The sequence below is a fragment of the Lemur catta genome, chromosome 15 (genome assembly GCF_020740605.2).
Source record: "Lemur catta isolate mLemCat1 chromosome 15, mLemCat1.pri, whole genome shotgun sequence".
Classification (NCBI taxonomy): Eukaryota; Metazoa; Chordata; class Mammalia; order Primates; family Lemuridae; genus Lemur; species Lemur catta.
In genome coordinates, this window is record NC_059142.1 from 27,691,028 (window position 1) to 27,710,204 (window position 19,177).

At 40.1% G+C, this 19,177-nt stretch overlaps 1 protein-coding gene across 2 annotated transcripts; it reads right to left on the reverse strand.

Annotated features, from left to right (window-relative positions):
• Positions 1 to 459: 459 nt before the first annotated feature.
• PRR11 (proline rich 11) lies at positions 460 to 18,976 on the reverse strand. Of its 2 annotated transcripts, XM_045525637.1 has the most exons (10): positions 18,861 to 18,976; positions 13,061 to 13,193; positions 11,304 to 11,454; positions 10,908 to 11,030; positions 6,761 to 7,027; positions 5,642 to 5,740; positions 5,163 to 5,275; positions 3,828 to 3,887; positions 3,642 to 3,738; positions 460 to 690 (listed from the first exon to the last, which is right to left on the reverse strand). In XM_045525637.1, the coding sequence occupies exons 2-10, from the start codon at positions 13,186 to 13,188 to the stop codon at positions 622 to 624; spliced, it is 1,107 nt and encodes a 368-aa protein (XP_045381593.1). In that variant the 5' UTR covers positions 13,189 to 13,193; positions 18,861 to 18,976; the 3' UTR covers positions 460 to 621. The 2 variants fall into 2 exon arrangements, with proteins under 2 accessions (XP_045381593.1, XP_045381594.1); XM_045525638.1 differs by lacking the exon at positions 18,861 to 18,976 and having other exon boundaries at positions 504 to 690; positions 13,061 to 13,196.
• Between the last annotated feature and the right edge of the window lie 201 nt (positions 18,977 to 19,177).

A 19,177-nucleotide genomic window follows, 5' to 3' on the forward strand; every position in this document is an offset into this window, starting at 1 on the left:
TCTCGAACCCCTGGTCTGAAGTGCTCCTCCAGCCTTGGCTTCCCAAAGTGCTGGGATTACAGGCATGAGCCACTGTGCCCAGCCTACTTTTCTTTTCAATTACCTGAGAATACTCAGGATGAACAGGAATCAGGCTATTTTCTTAATGTCATAACTGTATCCATACAGTACAAACTGGAGTTATCTAGCTAAATTTGAACAACCTCTCTAACCTAAATTGGGTAATTCCAGGATAAGCATCACTTTGGACATTGCATTTTCCCATCTGGTTCTCTTGCTGATTATGCAAACTAGAAAATATCCAATTACCTGTACCTACTTTATACCACAGTATGTGTGGGCTCCATACTTACTCTAATTCTTCAAATTGAATTACATTAGTATATTTATAACACCCTATTACATTTTTAAAAAAGGATTTGGGTGATTTTATCTGTATATTTTAGTTTTTTGCTTTTCTTTTAGGGATGGGATCTCACTATGTTGCCCAAGCTGGCCTGGAACTCCTGGGCTGAATCCTCCTGCCTCAGCCTCCCAAGTAGCTGGGATTACAGGATCCCACCACCATGCCTGGCTTGGTATATTTTATGGATCATCACATGGAGTTAGGCAGAGTTGGCATCAGTTTTGTTCATCAAAGCTGCTTGTAGAATGTGGTAGAGCTTGAGTTGGGCTTCTAGGGTGAGCCAGCTATAAAAACAAAAAGTTCCAATTATAATATGAGTCATGTTCCCATGGCCAACACAACTCTTCTTCCTCAGCAGAACACAGATTTTTTTGCAGGGCAGCATTGCATCCAGATTCTAAAAACTACTTTTCCCAGTTTCCCTGATGTAATCAGAAGTTCTTGGATAAGGCCTCTTTTATTATTATTATTATTGTTGTTGTTATTGTTATTTTTAGAGATAAGGTCTTGCTCTGTCACCCCGGCTAGAGTACAGGGGCATGACCATAGCTCACTGCAGCCTTGAACTCCTGGGCTCAAGTGATCCTCCCACTTCAGCCTCTCAAGTAGCTGGGACTATAGGTACCTGCCAACATGCGTGGCTAATGTTTTTTTTTTCATTTTTGTGGAAACAAGGTCTTGATATGTTGCCCAGGTTGGTCTCCTACTCCTGGCTTCAAGTGATTCTTCCACCTCAGTCTCATGAATCACTGGGATTACAAGCATGAGCCACTGGGCCAGCTCAGGGCCTCTTTAAAGAGATGAGGGTAGCTTAGATAACACACCCTTTTGCCCTTTGCCTTTCTCCTTCTCTTGCCTAGAATGTGGACATGAGACTTCAGGAAGTATAGCAATTTTGTACAATGAGGATAAAAACCACACATTAAGGATGGAAGAACAGTGATGACATGGTGAAGCTACTGTACTGGTTGTAAACTTCCTACTTCTCAAAGATATATTTAGATAAGAAAAATAAATCCCTATTTGATTAAGCCACCATAGTCAGATTTCTGTTACCAATAGCCAAATATAAAACCTGATACAACTGCTTCAAAGTTCAAGGAAAAAGGAAGCCTAAGGGCTGGGTGTGAAAAGTCATTCTATGTTTAACAACAATTTTTACTAGATATTCTCCTAGGAAATGGATTTTGGCAGCAATGACATATGGTATAGGTCTTAGCTGTGGTTTTTGTTGTTGTTGTTCCATATGTGGGTTTATTGTTTACTATATTTTTATCTGCTTCCATAGTTCCCAGCCCACTATACTTATTTATAGGGCAGGGCAGTGACAACAAGGATCCTAGAGAAAGGAAGGGGCTAAGACCTTCAGCAAAGGTTCTTCCCTTTGCCCATGCCCTTCACAATATTTGGTATAATCAAGGAATGTAATTCAGGGTAGACTCCTATTGCATGCCCTTAGAGGAGGAAAGAGGAACCTGGCCACACCTCCAAAGAAGGCTGTGTACTGCTCAGGAGGACCAAGTTGATTGACAAGAGAGAAATCATGCTGTTCTATAAAAGGCACTAATTCTTAAGGAAAGGAACAACGGGAAGACAGTGTTGGGGTGGGAGAGTGTTGGCAGGGGAGTCTGTGGTGTGTCTCTGCTGCCAGAGGAAGAAGGAAATATAAGGTTCAAAGCCAAAGAGGCCAGCAGCCCCATGTCCCAGAACTCCAGCAGAGGTGGCAGAAGTATGGCTGCTCATCCCAGATCCAATGATAGAAGTGATCATGGAGAAGACTGACACAAACAAGGTTTGGTACAAATCACACCAGGGCCAGCTGATCTACTGGATTTTGGTGTGTGGGTCATACACATAGGTGACAAAGAACAATACCAAGACCTTTTCCTATCAATCCTGCATCCCTGCATGGTCTGACTCCTATCTCCATCTCTATCCCTGTCTTTAACCACTGTTAGACTCCCGCTCATTTTCTTTTCTTCCTTCCTTTTCTTCCCTTTCTTTCTCTTCCTTTCTTCCCTCTTTCTCTCTCTTTCTCTTTCTTTCTTTTTCTTTCCTTCCTTCTTTCCTTCCTTCCTTTTCTTCCCTTTCTTTTTCTTTTTCTTCCTTCGTTTCTTCTTTCTCTTCCTTTCTTCCCTCTTCTTTTCCTTTCTTTCTTTCCTTCCTTTTCTTTCTTTTCCTTTTTTCCTTTCTTTCTTTCCCTCCCTTCCTTCTCTTCCTTCCTTCCTTTCCTTCTTTCTTTCTTCTTTCCTCCCTCCCTCCCTCCCTTTTGACAGGGTCTCATTCTGTCACCCAGGCTGCAGTACAGTGGCATCATCATAGCTCACTGCAACCTCAAACTCCTGGGCTCAAGCGATATTCCTGCCTCAGCCTCCTGAGTAGCTGGGACTACAGGCACATGCCACCACGCCTGGCTAATTTTTCTATTTTTTGTAGAAATTGGATCTGGCTATGTTGCCCAGGCTGATTTCAAACTCCTGGCCTCAAGTGATCCTCCTGCTTCAGCCTCCCAAAGTGCTAGGATTACAGGCATGATTCACTGCACCTGGCCAGGCTCCCTCTATGTTATAGCCACACTGGTAACCTTACAGTTCCTTGGATAGGCCATGACCCCTCCCACTAGGGGACCCTTCCACATGATGTTCTTTTTGCCTGGAACTCTTGCATTCTTGACATCCATGGTGGTACCATCCCACACCCTATACTCCACAGTTACCTTTCCCAGCTAATGCCTATTTATCTTTCAATTCTCACCTCAAGCATCATCATTTCCTAAGGGAAGCTTTCCTGGATCATCCAGCCTAGGTCAAGTTCCTCTGTGGGTTCCCATAGAACCTTGTTCCTTTCCTTCACAACACTTATTACAGTGCATTATACGAACATGGGATTATTTGATTAATGTCTATTTTCCCCACTGGACTGAAAGCTCCAAGACAGTAGATCTGTACCTGCCTTTGCTTACCACTATATCCCCAGTACTTCAGCACAGTGCCTGGCATATAGGAAGTGCTTAATAAATACTTACCAAAGGAATTAATAAAATCAGACATTCATTGATAAAATGGAGATGATAATCCTAGCTATATCTCATAGAATTTTATAAAGCCCAAATATGAAAGTGTTTGGCAAAGCATTTAAAAGTTATTAGTATTACTAAAAAAACTGCTTTAAATTATGATTCTAAATAAATTATTTTCAAGAAAAGGAACCATTTTTCCCCCCCCTAAAGGCTCACCTGAAACTTTCTCCTCAAGGCCCTGGTCATTACTGGGGTAAGTCCAGTTCCTGTGTCCATATTTTCTTTATTGGTAAGGGGGGTACCACCTGGGCTCCTGCAAAGGTATTAAAAATATCAGTAGTTGTGTTTCATTCCAACTTTTAAACTGGATTTAGAAAGCATAAAAACAAGGGAATGTATTACCTCTCTACGTCGACTTTTCTAAGCAGTTTGCGCAGATCTATCTGGCTTTTACTAGGAGTACTAATAAAATAAAGATATAAAAATTAGAACTTGCCAGATTGTATCATTTTTTTCCCAAAGCAAAGGAGCCATTTCTATAGGCAATGTCCTAGAAAGTAGTTCTATTCGTTATATTAACATATTAACTGCCATGTGAGTTGTATTTAACTCACGCTAGTTTTGAGCATGGGGCCTTGTGAAGCATATGTAACTCACACATCTCTTCACCTTGAGAGCTGTGTGAACTATTTTTCAAGTTGCATATAACTCACTCAGAAAACAATAAAAAATAACATATTTTTCATTACATTAGAAAGGATCATTTTGTTTTTGAAGTTTTTATTCTATTTTCGTAATAAAGCACTGTGGTCCCAAGGAAAAAAATTTTTTTTCTAGTGTGGCAGTCAATGTGTTAAAAAGTAGCAGTAGATGCTGATAGGAGCATAAGGTGATACAACCATTCTAATGAGTAATACTTCTTGATGCAGTAATTACACTTATAACAATCCATCCTAGAGAAAAACTCAGCTGTGCACACAGATGATGAACAAGGATGTTCATTGAAGAGCTATAGCAATTAAAAATCATAAACAACCTAAATGTATCAAAACAAGATTGTATCTATGAAGTTTACATACAATGCATTGCATATATTGAAGAAGTCAATGATATTTTAAGCTAATTTTTAATAAGATGGGAAAAAGTTCATGACATATTAAATGGGAAAAACTGTTATTGTATCTACAATGATTATACACAGGCACACAAATACACATATTCCATTCTTTGTTTTTTTTTTTTCAGAGATGGGGTCTTGATCTGTTGCCTAGGCTGGAGTGCAGTAGTTCAATCATAGCTCACGGCAGCCTCAAACTCCTGGGCTCAAGCAATTCTCCTGCTTCAGCCTCCTGAGTAGCTGGGACTACAGGTGCATGCCACCAAGCTCGGCTAATTAAAAAAAATTTTTTTAGAGATGGAGTCTCACTAAGTTAGCCAGGCTGGTTTCGGAGTCCTGGCTCAAGCGATCCTCCCACCTCGGCCTCCAAAAGTTCTGGGATTACAGGCTTGAGCCACCATACCCAGCCAACATATTCCATTTTTCCTTCGTTCCAAGACATATTACTTTTCATATTTTATTCTTTCAGAAATTAGACTATTTTTAAAAATTCTTGATAGTATTTATTTTCTCCCAAAATGTTATGAAATCAATGGTGTATTTTATAATAAAAAGTTAGAAATAAGCATAAAATCATTCTTTTAAGTAATAGTAAAGCATAGTGCTGTGCAGTTCCTTACATTAAGACATTTGTAACTCGAGTTGATAACACTTTGGAGTTAGGTTTCAGGGTAACACGCTGCAGGTCAGAGACAGTAACTAGTGGATTCCGTGCCTTCGGTGATGGTACAAGCTTTAATTATAAAATGAGACAATATTAAAAACACCTTTTAAAATATCACTCAAAATATAAACATCCTGAAACAACAAATATCTGAGTGCTAAGTATGCATAAAACATATCTACTACTCTACCCAATTTTTATTCCAAACTTTCAAAGTATATCTCTACCTCTTCAGACTAGTGGTTGGGAGCTAACTGCTTAATTAAATAATTGTGGGATCTACATATTTTGTTGAAGAGATCCAGAACTACTAAAATAAAGTATCAAAAACTTAAGTTGGAATGACTTCTATACGTAAGGCTTATGGTTATTTTTCATAAAGGGACAACCAGGTTAAAAGCAGAAAGACCACGTATATTGCCAGTGACATCTTACCTTCCTCCTTTCATCAAAACTCTGTGTCTTCTTTAATTTCACATTGAGTAGATCTTTAACTGTTATCTGCATGGGTCCATCTTTTTTTAATGGTCTAGTCTTAAAATACATGGACAAGTTAGAATTCAAATTGGAATGAGGACAACTAGTGAAATGCAAACCAAAATCTAGTTTTTAAAGACTCAGAGTTAAGAGTCTATGGCCATACCACCCTGTACCGTGCCCGATCTCGTCTGATCTTGGAAGCTAAGCAGGGTCGGGCCTGGTTAGTACTTGGATGGGAGAGTTAAGAGCTAACTCTTATTTACCCTAGGAACCTATCAAATTCTTTCCACTTAATTAAGAATGATCCTGTTTTCAGTATCCATGGATGCTAAGGCTATTGAAAAGTATTCATCAATATGTAAGGCTGTGATAATAAATAAGAGATGGGCTAGTGCCCTGAAATAATGCATCTTTCCCAGGAGTCATTATAATAAGATGGGACTGAAGGAATTACTCAGATCAAAGTGAACTTTTCCCTCAAATGCCTAGAAAGATGACTCAGTTCCCATAGAGTAAGAATGTATAGTCAGAGAGGTATATATTAGGGCAAATATAATAGGCTCTGGATTTAATCAGCTATTTTAAACCAAATGTATCTGTGGTGAAAATTCTGCAGATTTTAAAACAGGGTCATGCCTACCTTAATGATTCACAAATATTCTAGTCCCCTTGGCAGATAAGTAATTGCATGGAGAACTCGTTCTCCAGCCTAATGACAGTAAACTTTAGAATCCACCAACTCTTTCTGTTCTGACTTCACTCACTAAGCAATCTTCTGTTCTTAATTTTGTTTCCTAGGGAGGTTTTCCTTTTGGTAAAAAGATACGCTGAGAAGCCAATAAGAATCTTCTACTCTACACTCTGATGTTTCATACACATCACTTTCATTTCTAAATCCAGCTTCTGTAAGTTCTCTGGGGACTGAGTTTTTAAAAACACAATAATTAACATAATTAGGAATCAGAACAAAATAGTCTTCCAGTCCAAGCTCTCAGACCAGCCTTAAATGGCCACTGTGCTTTATTTGCATATTATACACTGACCAAAACACACCATTACTAGATTGTTTCCTACCTGAAGTGCTCTAGTGAGGTGGGATTTTCTGAGCAGCAAAGGTGCTAGTGGTGGTGGGGGAGGAGGCAGAGGAGGAGGTGGAGGGGGCGGTGGTGGAGGTGGAGGAGGAGGAAGATGGCTGGCTGCCTGTGGCAGTGTGGGAGGAAGTACAGCTCCAGTTCCGGATTCTCCCGAAGTGGTTAGAGCACAGGTAGGCACAGTTGTAAGTTTACTACTCATGTGACACGTTTGACCACAGCTTGGACACAAAGAACTTTCTGAGCTGGCCTGGAAAGAGACATTATATTTTGCAAATTAATTAATACATTTGACAAGTTAACTTGATACTTGCAGCTGAAAGTCATCAAAATAATAGCTACCGTGTATTGAATGCTTTCTTACTGTACCATGAGCTGCATAATATTTTCTCATTTAATTGTCACAAGTTTTCTTCATTCATTCTTTCATGTATTTGTTTCGTATGTGCTATATGCCACGCACTGTGGGTACAATGTCAGCCCTGTCTGTCACCTCATAGAGCTGATAGTGTGGTGAGGGAAGACAGATAGTAAACACACACACTCAAAACAAAACAAAATAATACTTCAGTAAGAACAATGAGGCCGGGCGAGGTGGCTCAGCCTGTAATTCTAGCACTCTGGGAGGCTGAGGCAAGTGGATTGTTTGAGCTCAGGAGTTCGAGACCAGCCTGAGCAAGAGCAAGACCCCGTCTCTACTTAAAAAACAGAAAGAAATTAGCTGGACAACTAAAAATATATATAGAAAAAATTAGCCAGGCGTGGTGGCGCATGCCTGTAGTCCCAGCTACTCGGGAGGCTGAGGCAGAAGGGTCGCTTGAGCCCAGGAGTTTGAGGTTGCCGTGAGCTAGGCAGACGCCATGGCACTCTAGCCCGAGCAATAGTGAGACTCTGACTCAAAAAAAAAAAAAAAAAAGAGCATTTGTTATTGGATTTAGGGTCCATCTGGATAATCCAGGTGATCTCCTCATCTCAAAATCCTTAACTAAATTACATTTGTTAAGACCCTTTTCCCAGATAAGGTAATATTTACAGGTTCCAGGGATAAGGATTAGGACCTAAACATACATTTTTGGAGGCCGCTATTCATTCAATCCCCTACAATACAGAGGAGTGAAACAACTTGCTTTTTTCTCTTATGGCTAGTTCATCTTGAGGTACAAGTTCTGGGACCTGGGGTGGAATTCCAGAAGCTTCTCTCCAGACCAATAAGCATAATGTTGAGACATTGAGAACAGGGGCTTTTGTTGTGGGAGTTTGGAACAGATATTTTATAGGCTTTTTTTTCCCCTGAATGCTTCAGTTAAAAAATAGAAACCACTCTGAGTATTTAAAAAAGAAGGGATGTAATAAAGGGAATTGGTTACACTTGTAATGGAAGAGCTGAGAAGCACAAAGGAGACAGTGAGGCAGTCCAGAGATTATGAACAGCAGAAAGCCACTAACACCCTGAGGCTGAGGGACAAAGGTTAGAGGTGGTGTATCCAGAGGTTTGGAGCTGGGTTTTTCCAGGGAATCAAACACAGAAGATTTAAGTAGTAGGAGCTGGGGCCATGGAGATAACAACCACCACTGGTGGAGAAATCACGCAACACAGAGGATGGGGAGAAACACTTTGTCTTCTCCCTCTCTCTAGTCTCTCATCAGTGTCTCTCAATATCCCAGCATAACCAGGAGCCAGATGACATAGAGCCTGGGAAATGTAGCCTGCAGGGGTCATACCCCCAGCCGTACAGCAGAGCCTCTGCGGTGGGGCAAACAGGTCCAGGAACTAGAACTTACCTATCCCATTCCTCCTCCTTCTGGTAAAAGCACCCGGGGTTTCCAATACAGGACAACCCCTTCCCTTCCTCACTCCACACGATGAGGTTGGGATACCCACTAAAGGATATAATCCAGGGCAGGTTCTCTCTGCTGAGGTTATTCTCGTTTGAGAGTAAGAATCTGAGGCTGCCAGCAGCCATGTTGCTTCCACAACAGAGTGTCTGTCAGAGAAGTAACCATACACAAAAGAAGGTAGAACGAGAAGATAAGGACTAAGCCAGGATCTTGACAATATCATTTGAGCCTCTGGATCTAATTATACCCTAGATTTATTGGTTATATGGGCTTAAGTCTGGTTTCATTTTCTTTCTTTTCTTTCTTTCTTTCTTTCTTCCTTCCTTCCTTCCTTCCTTCCTTCCTTCCTTCCTTCCTTCCTTCCTTCCTTCCTTCCTTCCTTCCTTCCTTCCTTCCTTCCTCCCTCCCTTCCTTCCTTTCTTTCCTTTCTTTCCTTTCTTTCTTTCTTTCTTTCTTTCTTTCTTTCTTTCTTTCTTTCTTTCTTTCTTTCTTTCTTTCTTTCTTTCTCTCTCTCTCTCTCTGTCTCTCTCTCTCTCTCTCTTTCTTTCTTTCTTTTTTTTTTTTTGAGACAGAGTCTGGCTCTGTTGCCTGGGCTAGAGTGCCGTGGCATCAGCCTAGCCCACAGGAACCTCAAATTCCTGGGCTCAAGCGATCCTCCTGCCTCAGCCTCCCAAGTAGCTGGGACTACAGGCACATGCCACCATGCCCTCCTAATTTTTTCTATTTTTAGTAGAGACAGAGTCTCAATCTCACTCAGATTTTTAATTTTATAGATTTTTAATCATACATAGAAACATGTATGTATGAATTATTATATACACACATATGCACTTATGTGCCTGTAAATGTAAAAAAAATGCCTTTGGAAAGACACTCTATCAATCAGTGACCCAGTGGGAAATAGGGAAACAAATGATATTATTAAGATAATTTGAAGAGAGTTTAATAAAGGAACTATTTGCAAAGGTATGGACAGAATATAGAGAAACACAAAGGATCATGATAGTACTATGGGACTTCCAAAAGCAGAACTCTTTTACCACCCTAGACCTGAAGGTGCAAGAAGAGAGAAAGGTCATCAGAACCTGGAGACCTTAAAGGTCTTTCTGCCAGGAGCTGAAATTTTCCCTTGAGAGATCCAGCCATGCTGCAAGAAAGCCCTACAGGAGCTTTCCTTGTCTATTCTGATCTGCACGCCAGAGGGTCAGGGAGCCCTGAGATGTGATCTATATATACAGTAAAGCCTCTTGGGTCCCAGGAAGGATGGAGGAGCATATAAAAAATTATTCTACCGTAATACACAAGAAATTGGTAACACTGTTTTCCTTTGTGTAGAAATAGTGGGTCACTGGGGTCAGAGTGGGAAGGGACTTGCTTTCTCGTTGTATACCTTTTTGCATCTCCTGAGTTTGTGCCCTGTGCATGTAATATCTATTCAATAACAAATATAGGAAATCATTTTTAAAACATAAAATAGGCTGGGTGGTAACTCATGCCTATAATCCTAGCACTTTGGGAGGCCGAGGCAGGAGGATAGCTTGAGCTCCGCAGTTCGAGGCCAGCCTGGGCAATATAAGGAGACTTCTTTAAAAAAAAATCTCCGCATCCTTTTATATTCCAGGAAACAGCTTACTATAAGGAACCATCCTTTTCCATATCATTTAGATAAGACTTATGGATAGCCTCCTTGTTTATTTATGACAAGGCCAGACACAGACCCTCCAAATTACCATTCTTTGTCTCATAAATGATTACCTGAACTGTTTTTTTTTTTTTCTTTTTAATAGAGATCGGGTCTCACTCTTGCTCAGGCTGGTCTCAAACCCTGGAGCTCAAGTGATCCTCCTGCCTCAGCCTCCCAGAGTGCCAGGATTATAGGTATGAGCCACCATGCCAGCCTACCTGAACTGTTTGTTGCCACTGATCAACCTGGATAAAATATCTACTAACTTGACTTGACAAAAGTTTAGTCAGGCTTTACCCCTCCCCATAGGCCCTTGAATCTTGACCTACCCTTGGGGCTAAGCAAACATTGGAACATTAAAAAACCTTTCATCTGAAGAATTAATTGGTTGACCTCAGTGAAAAAATGTTCTCTGGTCAGATCAACTGTCTGATCAGATCACCACACCTGTTCATCCCACTTCCCCGCGCTTGGTTCCTTCTAGCCTTGTTTACTCCTCACAATAAAAGAAAAACTCTTTCTGCCTAATGTTTGAGATGCAGAGCATTTTCCCTATTGCAATTGTCTTACATAATTCCAGATTTGTTTTTTATTTGACAATACCAACCTTCAGTGCTTCCTGGAGCTTGCATAATTCACTTTCCAAAATGCAGAACTGTTGTTTTAGTCCCTGAAGTTCTCGGTGGCAGATACGGGATGGAAAGATGGTGTCTTTCAATACTTCTAAACTCTGAAATTCATAAATAGACAAGCCTGAATTCTATGTACAATATGATATGGACAAGAAAAAAGAAACCAGAAAGTGGTTTATTTTTTGTTTGGTTTTTTTTTTTCTTTTGCCTCAGTAAGACCCAAGTTTGATATATGTTTTATAGAAACAAAGGCAGACAGGACCCCACAGTTTCATCTTATCTGAGCTTAGCCTGAGTCCCACACACATAAATACAAACACCAAGTATGTAGAAAAACTGTATTCCTGAAAACAGGTATGTCAAATCCATACCTGGGCTATGAAGCTCTGGCACCAGGTGTATATAGACCATACTCTATTTGTCCAAAGTTTTATTCTATCTTTGATGTTGGGAAAATTGAAGTTCCAGGATGATCTTAGCCAGTTTCTGCTATAGGATATATCTGTTGAAGAAATAATCACTCTGTAGGAAAAACAAAATTGAAAAAAAAATTTAAAACCCCTAAGTCAGAATAACAGCTTCTAATTAAACAAGAAGCTGGTTTTATAGTATGCTCAGAAGCAGAGACTCCCCATAGCCAAAATTCTACAACTCAGAGATTCATTTATCCAACAAATATTTACTATGTATCTACCATGCTCCAGGTACCAAGGATTCAATAATGAATAACATAGAAAAAATACTGCACTGATGGAGTTTATGGTCTCATGAAGGAATAAAGATAAAAATGAATAAATAAATACATAAGTAAAATATATGGATTGCTAGATAATGAATAAATGCTAAAGAGAAAAAAATAAAGCAAGAGAGGGGAAATGTGAAATATTGGATAGGGATGAAATTTTAGGTAGGGAAGCCCCAGAAAGTCTCACTGAGAAGGTAACTTTTGAGAAAAAGCCTAAACTAAGTAAGGAAGCTGACAATGCAAATATCTGGGAGAAGAGCAGTCTACACAGAAGGAATAGTAAGTGCAAAGGCCCTGAGGTGGAAGTTTGCCTGAAGTGTTTGAGGAATAGCAAGGATGCCAGGACTACTAGCGTAGAGACACTTGTTAGAAAATGAGTTCAGAGACAGATCATAAAGGCCTTGTGGATCATAATAAGGACTTTAATTTTCACTCTGAAAGAAGAAGAGGCCAGGTGTAGTGGCTAAAGTCTGTAATCCTAGTACTTTGGGAGGCTGAGGCCAGAAGACTGCTTGAGGCCAGGAGTTCAAGACCAGCCTAAGCAAGAGACCCCATCTCTACAAAAAATAGAAAATTAGCCAGAAGTTTGAGGAGTTTGTAGTGAACTATAATGATGCCACTGCACTGTATCCCAGGGGACAGAGTGAGACCCTGTCTCAAAAAAAAAACAAAAAACAAAAAAGAAAAACAAAGACGCATTGGTGAGTTTTAAGTAGAGGAGTAACATGACTTATGATTTTCACTGGCTCACTCTGGCTACTGTGTTGAGAATACACAGCGAGGGGGGGCAAGGACAGAAGCAGGACTGTTAGGAGACTTTTATAATATTCAGAAGGGACAGAAAAGAGTCAAGTATGACATCATCATGGTTGCTGCATTTTAAGGGTCTGTTTTTAAAAACTTTTTGCAAAGAGAGCTATAGCAACAAAGTTACTGTGAAAAAGAGTCTCTTTCAATAGCACAGAGAATCACTGACTAAACTTTACCAAAACTAAGATTTAAGTTCTAGTCCTATGCCCCTCTTCTGTTACTTAGTTGTCAGACTTACACAATTAAATCCACCAGGAAGGACAAAATAGTTACTGTGCATTTGAACATAATTCCTTATGATTTTCACTTCATTTGAACTCTTAAACTATGGCTGCCACATAAAATTCAGGATGTACAGGTAAAATCTAATTTCAGATAAAGGATGAATAACTTTAGTATATAAGTATATTTCAAATGTTGCATGGGACATACTTATATTAAAAAATTATTCATTGTTTATCTGAAATTCAAATTTAGCTGGGTGTTCTGTATTTTTATTTGCTAAATCTGGTATCTCTATCCTAAATTGATCAGAATTCTCTAGTATTTTCTCTGTTCCACATTATGCCTTACCTTTCAGGTGAGGGTGGTGGAGGAGGAGGTGTAATTAGCTTGCATTGTAAGTGAGAGGCTTCTTTTTTTTTTAATAATCTTTTGGCTTTGGCTTTGAGCTTTCTTCTTCGTTGTTTGAACTTGGGCATGATTTCTGTAGAAAAATTTTTTTACATTTGTTATTGAAGAATAATAAATACATACAGAAAGTGCACAAATCTTAAGTGTGTTGTTCAATGACTTATATTGTGAACACATCCTTGTAACTGTTGGGTTGCAGTCTGAAATGCTGGTTTTTGGTGCGCTCTTGGCTGAAGAGTGACCAGATACACCGAAAGCAAGGTAAGCATGAAAATGAGGTTTACTGAGGAGAGAAAGATAGGATTATAGAGCAAGAGCAGGATATAGGTTTATACAGCAAGATACATATGCCACACATGACAATTGGACCCATTGTTGTAGCAAAAGAGAGACCTTGGTTATGGTCTGGGTCTTCTTTTATAGTGTCTGGATTGGGACCTTCCTTTGGTTCAGACATCGTCATGGAACTACTTTGATGGACAGTTGGGAGTTATCTGACCTGAGTCTTACTGTGCATGTGGATCTCTCATGAGCCTCTCTGAAAGCCTGTTTGGGGGGATGGTGAACTGCAGTGGCACCCACATTCATCCCTAGGAGACCTGGAATCCCTTGCTATTTACCTGACATTAACAACCACCTTGGTTAAGAAATATATCACTACCAGCATCCCAGAAGTCCCCTGGAGTGGAGGAAATGTAAATCCAGATTTAAACTTTCTCTGGCGAGACCTCTAAGTTTGTTTTGCTTCTGTTGCTTTTCTCCATTAAGTTAAATGAATTTCCCTTTCCTTTTTTTTTTTTTAAGCTACACAGGAAACGAAGTTTATTGAGTGAGGGCGAGATAGGTTTACAGAGCAAGAGCAAGATATGTTCACCACAGATGACGAGGGTCCCTCCCTTTCTTTAAATCCGAGAAAATGGCTATAGTTGGGTTATGGTCAGTTATTAAAAGAATGTAAGTTTCTTTACCAGCAACATTTACTGAGCTTCCACTGTGATAGGTAGAGTTGGTAGTGGGAGGAGGACACAACATTAACCGTTAATTGAATGCCCCTTTACTTTTAGGCAATTGCACATATATTTTCTCAGTTAGTCCTTGCTATCCTGCAAGGTATTATCCCTGCCAAGGAGGATTTTTATCCCCATGTTTACAAAAGAATACACTGAGGGTTGGAAAGATTAGATGATCTGCCAAAGCAATGCAATAACTTCTAAAGTCCAAATCTGTAAATCTCCAAAGACAGTTCCTTCTAATACACTGTGGTGCAGTAGTAGATTAAATAGCCAACATACTGTACAATGAAATAACTGTTATCCCAAATCTGATATTTGGGTGTCTTAAACATGTTTATTTTAAAGCATTTAAAAAACATTATCTAATATATTCACATTTTAATCCAGGTCCTTTTCTGAAGAAAATTAAGTCAGAGCTAGTTTGAGCTGAAGTTCCAGAAGGGCTTTGCTGGTTTTAGTTGTTGCTACTTGAGGAACAAAGATGTTGTTATTCAAGGAGCAGAACTGAAAATGGTCTCAAGGCCTGGGCCTCTTTCCCTACAAACTCACATTTGAATAGGAACAATTGGCCTTTAAAATACACATTCATTCCACTTTTGGTCACTCAGTAACCTTTCAGCACTTGGTATGCAGCACTACACTTGCTCAGCTCTCAAATTCCACTGGCTGAAGAACTTCCCCCACTCTGCTGCCAGTTGTAAAAACTGAGTAGCTTGGTTCCAAGACTTGCAGACGGCACCCATAATGGCAAAGGGGGACAGTGCATCAACAGTCCTTTTCCTAGAAGATTCCTGATAGCATCTTATTAGACTATTGTCAGGTCCCAAATTAACAGGGTGCTTTTCTTAATTGTTCTTAAGAATCTTGGAAGACACACCAAAAAACAGTTGGCTGGCCCTTTTACCTTTGTTACATCACTTTTACTTCCTGCTGAAGTAATGAAGCTTCCTTCATTAAACACAAAGGATGTTTAAAGGATTGATTGATCTTTTTTTAAAACTTAAACCAACACATAAAAAAACATTCTGAATGAAGATATTTAGGAGAGCTCCCAGAAAGGAACAATCTTGTGGCTGCCTGAAAAAAAGGTTAAATCTCATCAAATCTATGCCCAGGACCTTCTGTGGAGAAATACCATTAAAACTCCTTATCCAAGGCTGAGTCCACTGGTTGGGCTCCCCAATATTCATATCGGGACTTGTATTTGTTCATAAATTGCAAACATAGGTTGGCTACACAGACAAGAAGTCTGTAAACAATAACATTTTCTGAGAATCAATTGGCTATTGGAATTTATAAGAAAGAACACTAAATATTTTATTATTATTTATAACAGTTACATTGTTGTCACTTTATATCAGTAAATTTAGGCTGGGCGAGGTGGCTTATGCCTGTTATCCTAGTACTGTGGGAGGCTGAGGCAGGAGGATTGCTTGAGGTCAGGAGTTCAGGACTAGCCTGAGCAAGAGCAAGACCCCGTCTCTACTAAAAATAGAAAAAATTAGCCGAGCATTGTGGCACACACCTGTAGTCCCAGCTACTGGGGAGGCTGAGGCAGGAGGATCACTTGAGCCCATGAGTTTGAGGTTGCTGTGAGCTAGGCAGATGCCATGGCACTGTAGCTGGAGCAAAAGAGTGAGACTCTGTCTCAAAAAAAACAAAAACAAAAACAAAACAAAGGACTTAACAGACAATGGAAGCCCCCATTGGAGTAGAGGGTTGTAAAAAAGAGGGTGTGGGCACAGTATGAGGATGAATCGGAAATATTTCTCTGATTAATTCATCCTGTCCCTTCTCCTTACCATCCCTTCCCTTTCTGCCTTCTAACTTCACTTGGCTTTACCATCTTTCCCCTGGTCTTTTGGTATAGTCTATTTTTCTCTATCCTTTTTATTTTGAAAAATTTCAAACATTCAGAAAATAGAAAACTTGTAAGAATAGTATGATAAACACTCATATACCATTCAACTAGATTTACCAATTGTTATATTTGTTTATTTTTTTAGTTGTCTAGCTAATTTTCTTTCTATTTTTAGTAGAGATGGGGTCTCACTTTTCCTCAGGCTGCTCTCAAACTCCTGAGCTCAAAGGATACACCTGACTTGGTCTCCTAGAGTGCTAGCATTACAGGCGTGAGCCACTGCACCTGGCCCCCAAGATTTACTAATTGTTAATTGCCATATTTGTGCGGTACTCTGTCCATGTGTGCATGCACAAATATGTATATATGTATACATATATACAATTTTATAGGTTTTGGTTGAGTAGAATTAGTTGCAGACATAATGATACTTCACTCTCAGATACTTTAGCTTATGTTTCCTAATATGGGCATGGAAATTCTTCTACAAAACCACAATCACAGTCAGGAAATTTAATCTTAATATGATCTTATCAAATAAGCAGCCCATATTCAAATTGCTCTAATTGTCTCAATAATATTCTTTATGGCTTTTCCCTCCTCCCTCCACAATGCATTTTGCTTTAGTCTCCTTTGATTCATAATAATTCCCCAGCCTTTTTTTTTTTTTTTGAGACAGAGTCTCACTTTGTTGCCCAGGCTAGAGTGCTGTGGTGTCAGCCTAGCTCACAGCAACCTCAAACTCCTGGGCTCAAGCAATCCTTCTGCCTCAGCCTCCCGAGTAGCTGGGACTACAGGCATGAGCCACCATGCCCAGCTATTTTTTTTTCCTATATACTTTTAGTTGTCCCGCTAATTTCTTTCTATTTTTAGTAGATACGGGGTCTCGCTCTTGCTCAGGCTGGTCTCGAACTCCGAGCTCAAAGGTCCACCTGCCTGGGCCTCCCAGAGTGCTAGGATTACAGGCTTGAGCCACCCTGCTTGGCCTTTACATATGTATTTGCTTTTTCACATTTCTTTTCTTTTTTTTTTGAGACACAGTTTCACTCTGTCGCCCTGGGTAGAGTACAGTGGAGTCATCGTAGCGCACTGCAACCTCAAACTCCTGGGCTCAAGTGATCCTCCCACCTCAGCCTCCTAGAGTGCTAGCATTACAGGTGTGAGCCACCACTACTAAAATTGTAAAATATTTTTATATTATTATAAACATTTTTATATTATTATAAAATTTATCATTATTATTTTTTTAGTGATGAAGGAGTCTTGCTATGTTGCCCAGCTGGTCCTGAACTCCTGGCCTCAAGAGATCCTCCTCGGCCTGGTGCAGTGGCTCATGCCTGTAATTCTAGCACTCTGGGAGGCAGAGGCGGGTGTATCCTTTGAGCTCAGGAGTTTGAGAACAGCCTGAGCAAGAGCAAGATCCCATCTCTACTAAAAATAGAAAGCAATTATATGGACAACTAAAAATATATATAGAAAAATTAGCCGGGCATGGTGGCACATGCCTGTAGTCCCAGCTACTCTGGAGGCTGAGGTAAGAGGATTGCTTGAGCCCAGGAGTTGTAGGTTGCTGTGAGCTAGGCTGATACCAGGGCACCCTAGCCCCACTTTAGCCTGGGCAACAAAGTGAGAGTCTGTCTCAAAAAAAAAACAAAAAAACAGATCCTCCTGCCTCAGCCTCCTGAGTAGCTGGGACTACAGGTGCAAGCCACAGCACTTGGCATAATTTATTACTTTTTATTGTAATTTTGTTTGCATGTTTGTCACCCTGCTAGACTGTGAGCTTTTCAGGGGTATGATAAGTTTCATTTATCTTTGTTTACCCAGCATCTAGAGTATAGCAAGCACTAAATGTTTCATTCCAGAAATGAATGAAAGAAATCATTCCTGCTAAAGGTTAGATAGCAAGTGTTCTTTTAGTTAAGGAATATGTTTCAACACAATTAAATTCTCTTAGGGAGGTTTTTAGTTCTTCAAATCATACCACATCTTCATATGATTAAAGGATGGGTGCAAAACTATTTTGCAGTAGGAAGATGCAATAAATAATACAGTAAGAATTACAGTCTTCTGCAGGAGTCAGCACTGCTGCTTCTGTCAAAACTCTACACAATGATATAAAAAGTTCTTTGGTCAGGGGCACTTCTGAAGCTGTAGCAGCAACGGAAATGACAGTTGCATTTCACACTATCTTCCTAAAACACATTTTTATGGAGATCTCTTACACTCCCCTACAAATAGCCTTCAGTCAATTAATGAACTTCCATTACCAGTTCAACTGATCCTTCCTGAACACCTATAGCACCGTTTCTAGTACTTGCTTATATTTAATTTTACATTTTATGCTGTGCAGCATTGCTTTTTGAATCACTGTCTTGTTTCTCTAAAGAGACTGCAGCTCCCTAAAGTCTCGTCCAGCACAGTGTTAGGCATGCAGTAAACAGGTCACACTTTGTAAATTGACATTCTTACAGAATTCCGGACGATATCAAGGAATATAGTAATACTCCCAGTCGAGAATGTTACTTAAACACAAAAAATGTACCTTCTCAAACTTTAATGTGCATAAGAATCACTGAGTGGAATCTTGTTAAAATGCATATTCTGAATCTGTAAGTCTGGGTGGAGCCCGATAATTTGCTCCCAAATATATTTTCCGGAAGGTTAATTAAATGGAAGTATGGTTAGGATGGAGCCAGGCCGAGCACTTCTTCCCTAGTCCCAGACCTCCCCTTCCCCGCTCCATCCCCTCTCTGCGTCTAGCCAAAGTCCCCACTTCTTAAGCCATTAGAGTACAAGCAACGACAGGCCCAGCTACGGAAGACCCGAGCCCAGATAACAAAGAAAGAATAGTCCCTGCACTTACTAGTCTAAGAGCCTGGGGATTAGATGGAGTCCGGGCAGTGGCCTCTCCCACGCCATAAAGAAAAATTCAAAATTAAATCCTTGTCACGGAGGGACCAATCATAGACATGGTCTCTCCACGATTCGCTCTCCCAGTAGTGTAGGCGAATAGACTGGCTTGTGATTGGCTGAGATAGCACAATGCCCCAGCCAATCAGAGCTGAGGCGCTTCTAGTATGAATAAGGAGCAGGCGGGAGAGAAGGGGAGGGGTCGCAGGAGAGGAAAGAAGGTGTGTCACGTCCCCTATGCTGTCGGTGGAAGCTTTTGTGTAATTGGTT

Bases quoted from the DNA above. Each gene is read 5' to 3' on its own strand.
- PRR11 (XM_045525637.1), bottom strand. From the start codon at position 13,188: ATGCCCAAGTTCAAACAACGAAGAAGAAAGCTCAAAGCCAAAGCCAAA. The intron at 5,276-5,641 runs GTAAGATGTCAC...TTATAATTAAAG, and splicing joins GTTTTGATGAAAGGAGGAAG to CTTGTACCATCACCGAAGGC. The intron at 3,739-3,827 runs GTAATACATTCC...ATACCTTTGCAG, and splicing joins AGAAAAGTCGACGTAGAGAG to GAGCCCAGGTGGTACCCCCC.